At 48.5% G+C, this 7,172-nt stretch overlaps 1 protein-coding gene across 1 annotated transcript; it reads left to right on the forward strand.

The window, feature by feature from the left end:
- The first annotated feature begins 351 nt into the window (after positions 1 to 351).
- RTP3 (receptor transporter protein 3) lies at positions 352 to 4,726 on the forward strand. The gene is made up of 2 exons (XM_032867854.1): positions 352 to 961; positions 3,610 to 4,726. The coding sequence occupies exons 1-2, from the start codon at positions 807 to 809 to the stop codon at positions 4,568 to 4,570; spliced, it is 1,116 nt and encodes a 371-aa protein (XP_032723745.1). The 5' UTR covers positions 352 to 806; the 3' UTR covers positions 4,571 to 4,726.
- Positions 4,727 to 7,172: the final 2,446 nt, after the last annotated feature.

Consider the following 7,172-nt stretch of genomic DNA (forward strand, 5'->3'; position numbering starts at 1 on the left):
GTCTCACTTTTATTAGATAGAAACAATAACCCACAGAAGAGCCGATGAAGGTCAAACATCAGTCACATGTCTTGTGGACAAACAAGGAGGGTAAGTTTATAGTCAACCAAGCCCATTCAAAGGACTCATCTAACTAACAACAGGCGCTTTGGGGAGGAGGAAGGAGCTACAACGGAAAAGGGAAGCAGGCGGTGTTCCGTTCTGCCCTGAGCGGGCCAGGCGTTCCCAGCTGCTCGGCTTCCAGGAAGCGGGCGGCGTTCCGCCCTGATTGAGCTGGGCATCCCCAGCTGCCCAACTTCATGGTCGTATATCGTCCTTTTCCCCAAATACCTGTTGCCAGTATGTGTTTTTCTTAAGGCCGTATCTAAATGTGCTTGGTAACTAGTAAAATCCTCCAGGGGTTATAGTTTAAGTAATACATTGTTCTGAGGGGCAGTTGCATCTCTCCATCATTTCCAGAGGCTTCTGAGGTAAAGAATGTATTCCGGGTTACAGGCAAGTTATCTGCTGATCCAATCCCGAGTCCGGAGCTTTCCCTTGGTCATATTTTATTGGATGAAACCATGCATTCCGTGTCTTTGGAAATTCCCCGTGGAGGAGGCTAGCGCTCGCTAGTCCACTGAACTGGAAGCCAGATTCAACTGACCTTTGTCTTTGAGGCAAAGATCTGGTCCACTGGCCCAGGTCATGTACACAAAGGCGGGTTCCAGCCCTTGTTCTTTAAAGTAGGAAACCTCGTGTCCTGCTGCAGACCTGTCAGAGCCTCCCAGAGATCCTGAGGTACGCAGCTGTCCACACAGCATACCATGAATCAGAACATGGAGCTATGGAAGCAAGTGTTCCAGGAATTAATCCAGGAAGTGAAGCCATGGCACAAATGGACCCTGACAGAAGACAAAGACCTTCTTCCCAACAGCCTGGAGCCGGGCTGGTCACAGTACCAGCAGTGGGCCTTTGCCAGGTGAGTGGGGAATGGGATGGTACGTATTCCAGAAAATTCTTATTTTTTCATTACGGTGTATCCTTGCTCCTTTTCCTGTTCTGTCCCGTGCTTGTACATTGAAGACTACAGGAAGTACAGGGCCCATCATCCAGAAGTTTTAGCTTTATTTCAGCGAATCCCAAACAGTAGCAGGACTGGGCACCCAGGATGTTGGCTGCATCGGGGTGGAGGGAGGAGCTGCAGGACAGCTGGGTGGGCAAAGTTCCCTACCTATGCTCCCTGTCTCCTGGGGACCTGGGGCTGTCTATGGAGCCCAGGAGGGAGAGGCCCCGCTTGCTGAGGAGGCCCTTCCAGGAGAGGGCAGAGGTTAGCGTAGCTGAGCAATATGCAGAAACCTTGCCCGCTCTTCTCTGGGCTGATGGATCCTTTTAAACCAAGACTCTTGGGGGCGTCTGGGTGGCTCAGCCGTTAGTTAGGCGTCTGCCTTCGCCTCAGATCCTGATCCCAGAGTCCTGGGATCCAGCCATGCATCGGGCTCCCTGCTCAGTGGGAACCTGCTTCTCCCTCTCCCTTGGCTTGTGCACTCTCTCTCTCTGAAATGAATAAATAAAATCCTAAAACAAACAAACAAACAAAAAAAAAGTAATCCAAGATGCTTGGAACTCATTCAAAGCCTTACCCTGTTTTCTCCAGGTGAGGAAGCAGAGTTCCAAGGGTCAGGGGGTGGGGCTGCCCCTGCAAAGAGGGTAGGGGCCTGAGACTTGGTGTCTGCCCATTGCCCTCCTCTCTGGGGGAGGTCTGGGCAGAGGAAGCAGAGCTCTCCTCTCCTTGTGGCCCACGGCTTTCCCAGGCCAGGAGCTGGCACCAGGAACATCCAAGCAAAATCTCAGCCCCACCCCCACCCCCTACCCTGCTTTTTTTGGAGAACTTTGAACTCTGAGCTGGCACATGAACAGAGCAATACGACCCAGAGAGGGAGGGTTGGGGACAGCAGCTCAGGAGAGCAGAGCCCCGCTGTGCACAACCAACTCCAAATAACCCCAATAACATCATCTCTCTCGTGGTGGTCAGAGCCTCTTGTCCTCTTCCTTTCATTTCATAGCCATGCTCACCCTGTGAGGTGTGGCCGGAATCAAGACAGAAGAAGGAAATCTTGACTGGCACATTCTTCCCAGCTCCCTCCAATTCACTCTCCCATGATAGGTGAGGCTTGGCTGCTAGAATAGATGAACCTTGAAATATCAGTGTTTTTGACCTAACACACTGTCCCCAGGTCGTTGAGGCAGAGGAAGAGGAGCTGGAGGGTTTTCCAAGAGCTTCCGTACCAGATTTGGAAGTAACACATGTCATGGCCTGCATCCCATTGGGCAACCAGTCACACTGCCCAGCCTAACTGTGAGGGGGTTGGGAAGCGGGCGGGAGTGCATGGATAATTTAGTGAGCAGGAATTGTCCCTGCCATTCTGCAATTTCTGCCTCTCCCGTGATTCCTGTCCTCAGTGCAGCCATGTCCTTGTGTGCCTTCTTCCCCTCTCTCCATCTATCCTGTATTTGTCCAAATATCTGAGCTCAGGAAATCACCTTCTGCTCTGCAGAGAAGGGAAGGTGTGAGGCCAGGTGCACACAGAATATGAGGTTTTCCAGGCTACCTTGAGCAATGAACTGGGTGGGAGGGGGAGCAAGAAGAGAGAGCTGGACACTGTGATCTCCCTGTCATACTGACAGATTGGGGGGGGCCTGGGCAACAGGGCAAAGTAATGCTTTTCCTCCTGACAGTAGACCCTCCTTGATCTGTGGGTCTACGACTTACTGTCTTAGTCTCTTTGTGGGGGGGGGGGGGGGCGGGTAATAAAACATAAAGTAAATTAAGATAAACACCAGACTAAACACAACAGACACAACAGAAATGTATTGCTCACAGTTCTAGAGGCTGGAAGTCCAAGATCAGGGTGCCATCTGGTCCGGTGAGAGCCCTCTTCCGGTTTATGGACGGACTTCTCCTGTATCCTCACATGGTGGCAGGAGCTAGGGAGCTCTATGGGGTCTGTGTGATATGGGCACTAATCACAATCACATGGGCTCCATCCTCATGACCTAATCACCTCCCAAAGGCCTTCTAACATCATCACCTTTGGGGCTTCAGGTTCCGACCTGTGAATTTGCGGGGAGACACCAACTTTCAGATAGTAGCACCTACCAGCACCCACTTGGGCCATCTGTGGATTTCAGTTCAGAGCTCTTGGGGGCTGGTTTAATAGCTACTGTTGCACTCATAGCCTCTGACCCACTTCAGTCCACATTTGAAGAAGCCTTGGTTTGGGTTCAGGATCCCAGAGGTCTGATCCTGCTTCTTACACCCACCAAGTCTCTGCACATGATGGGTTCCAGCATACACCTCATCTCTAGCCCCATCATGTCAGATTTAGAAGGTCCCTTCCAGCACCAAGAGCTTGTGGTCTGCTATTTTCATGACAGATACCTGTGGATCCCAGGGCATGTTGGTGGCACAGTGGAGATAGGAACAAGGGGCTTGCTAACGTCTTCCCCACCAACCTCGACCCCAGTTGAGTCATGTCTCTGTTGTCGGGCGCCCCTTCCTCCCTCTGGCCCAGCCCACAGCTCTGCCATCCTGGGCCAAGCTGAGGGTCTTGTCTCCTGTCCCTACAGGTTCCAGTGCTCCTTGTGCTCTCGCAGTTGGGCCTCTTCTCAAGTTCAGGTTGTTTTCCACATGCACAAGACTGCGGGGAAACCCAGGGGCAATGTGAAGATGAGGGTCTTTGCCCAGAGATGTCAGAAGTGCCATCAGTCTCCATTTGAGGTTCCCGAGTTCACAAAAGAGAACATCTCCAGGATCCTGAACAACCTGGTATTCCGAATTCTGAAGAAATGCTACAGAGAAGGATTTAAGTCGATGGAGGAGATCCCTACCGTCAGGGAAATCACTCCTGAAGGGCCGCATGACAGTAACAACTGCGAGGCATGTCTGCAGGGCTTCTGTGCCCAGAGTGGCTTCAGTGAGGCCGTGCAGTCACCTGTGTCCCCATCACTTCCTGCCATAAGCTCACCTGCTCTTGGGACCACCATTCCCATGCCCTTTCCCAGTAGAAGTGGCACCACAGTGGACACAGTGAAGGGGAACATCACCGCGGACAGAGTGAGGGGGAACATCACCGCGGACGCAGTGAGGAGGAACATCACCGCGGACGCAGTGAAATGGGACATCATCACCGCGGACGCAGTGAGGGGGAACATCACAGCGGACAGAGTGAGGAGGAACATCACCGCGGACGCAGTGAAGAGGGACATCATCACCGCGGACCCAGTGAGGGGGAACTCCACAGTGGACATACAGAAGTGGAACGCCATGGCAAACAAAAGAAAGGCTTTACCCCAACCTTGGCATCCTGAGTCCAGGGAGGCTGCAATCTTCCCCACCCACTGGAGCCCGAGAGCAAACACCCAACACCATGTGGAGACGAGAATCCACGTCAGTACCCGTAACGAGGTGCTCTATCCCCACACAGCCCCGAATCCCAGGTGCAAGAACTTGAATGTTTGCTGCTGTTTTTTCATTCTGATTATTGTCGTGGTGATTATCGTAGAGACCATTCAGTGGACCTCCACATGATGCCAAGTTCAAAGTCATGTAGTATGATCCCACGGAAAGGAAATACCCAGAAGAGGTAAATCCAGAGACCGGAAGTAGCGTGGTGACTGCCAGGGGCTGTGGGGAAAGGGATTAATCTGTATGGGGCTTTTGGGGGACAGAAGGTGTGTGGTGATGAAAATGCACGAGACAGAGAGGGTCGTTGTACAACACAGTGAATGCAGTAAACACCACTGAATTGTTCATTTTAAATGGTTTATTTCATGTGATTTTTTTTAAGGGTTAATGTTAATTTCAATTCAATTCTGTCTTGCCTAAGGGATGCTGAAATTCTGCTCATTCTCTGGAGAACTGAGACCGAAGCCTTTACGGCTCACAGAACCATTTGGAAATCTCATGAGACCTGTGGATCCTCTCTCCCCGGAGAAGCTTGCACAGACCCGGGGAGGTCAGCAGGTGGAGGCACTTGCAGTGTTTTCACTGGGCTAAAAGCCTGGGTCTCAAAACAGTGTTCTCTGCAGCAGGGTCCACGCAGTTCAGGGCTGGGGCAGGACCCACATGGGGGAGACAGCCTTCAAACTCTGGTTCGTTTCTTTGGACTTTACTATTCCTTGTTGCATGGTTTATAACAAGTGTTATTGTACTAGTAGAATGGTATTGTGACACAATGTGTAATTAAATAAACATACACCATCTGGAAAGTCATCTCACTGACTTTTCACTGACTTTTTCATTTTCAGAATTGAAACTTTATCCTCATTAAACAACTCACATTTTCTCCCTCCCCCTTGTCCCTACTAATGCCCACTCTTCTTTCTCTATGAATAGGACTACCCTGAGGACCTCATAGCGGTGGACTCATATAATATTTGTCTTCTTGTCACTAGTTTATATCACTTAGCATAATGTCCTCAAGTTTCATTCATGTTTTAGCATGTGACGAGATTTCCTTCCTTTTGAAGGCTGAATAACATTCCATGATATTTATATATCATATTTTGTCTACCCACCTGTAGACATCTGGGAGGCTTCCAGCTCTTGGCCATTGTGACTAGCAGTGCTAGGAACATGGGTGTCAAAAGCTCTTTGAGACCCTGCTTTCAAAATACTCAGACCCGGAATTGTTGATTCTACTTTAAATTTTCGGAGGAACTGCCATGCTATTTTCCATAGCAATTGCATCATCTTACATTCCCACCAACAGGGACAAGGGTTCCAATTTCTCCATATCCTCACCAATTATTTTCTGGGATTTATTTTTTTTGTTTTGGTTTTGGTTTTTAATAATAACTACACCTAAGGATGTGAGGTGATATCTCACTGTATCTTCGATTTAGATTTCTAGAAAATGCAATATTCTATGATGCATGATACCTCTTTCGAGGCAATATCAAAAATAATATTTGTGCATCTCAGCATAGATGGAAGTATTGGGAACACAACAGAAATGTGTGGGTCAGTTCTTCACAGACTCACTATTCAATTTCAAATATTTGGGCACAGTCTACCTATTTAGCAAACTCCAGAAACTTAACATGTAATAGTAGACAAGACAGTTACAAACACATGCCTAAGGAACAAGCATGCCCAGCGCCCATACGGAGCTGGAAGCTGAGTGACCAGTGAGGTAGGGAGGAAATTCTGAGTCGTTAATATAAAAAGGGGTTCTTAGTGGAAGGCAAGTGATAAAATGTTAAAGATGGAATCAGCCTTAACAATCGTCTTCTGCTACTCTATATTTTACAGGTGGGTAAAAGGCGAAGTGATTTTCCCAAGATTATGTGGTGCGTTAGTAAAAGAGCTGGCCTTGCTATCCCGGCTGCCGGGGTCCCAGGGCTGATCAGCTTCAAGAACAGACTGGAATGTGCGTGCATGTATGCACGTTTACACAATAAAGACATGGCAGATACAGGAAGATGCAAAACATCTGCAGATATCCCCAGAAAGACTCTATAGTATTCAAAGATAGGCTGGGATGGGTGGAATGATTTGGAGTATATCAATAAGGAAAACAAACTAGAGAACAAACTTTAGATCATTAGGACATGAAGGGAAGCAGGTGTTGAACGATCTGTGAACTCACTGAAGACTAGCGCCAAGAACTTTAATTTTAGTTAAGAATTGGAAAGTTATTTAAAATTCCAAGAAGTGTTATTACATGATCAAAAGTTACTCTGATAACACATACTGCTACCGACAAGGAGGGTGGGAAAGGCTAGGCAACGTGCTGTCCCTATGAATCAGGACTCGGGAAATGAGAATTATGTAAACCTACACCTGCCACAACACAGCACCTCAGAGTATGCTTCCTTCCCACTCAGGAGTAGTGAGAGATTCAAGAGATGCATTGAGGCAGGAAGGAAGGGAGGCAAAGAAGGAAAGACAGTAACTGATTTCTGCAGCTTACTATTAGCCATCATCATTAAGTTACTCTAAACTGGTGTTTGGCAAGCACACTTCTTGGTCATTCTAGAAACCTCCAGTCAAGAAATGTGGTGTGGTTCTTGCTGGTGATTAAAATGCACTACTCAATGATTTCACCTAAATGTCTCTGCCCCTCAATGTCCGACGTCTGAAAAACGGGTGTAATAATAAGCTTTGGGGACCAGAACCTTTTTCTCCT

This window comes from Lontra canadensis, unplaced genomic scaffold (assembly GCF_010015895.1).
Source record: "Lontra canadensis isolate GAN:19392208 unplaced genomic scaffold, GSC_riverotter_1.0 scaffold35, whole genome shotgun sequence".
Lineage (NCBI taxonomy): Eukaryota > Metazoa > Chordata > Mammalia > Carnivora > Mustelidae > Lontra > Lontra canadensis.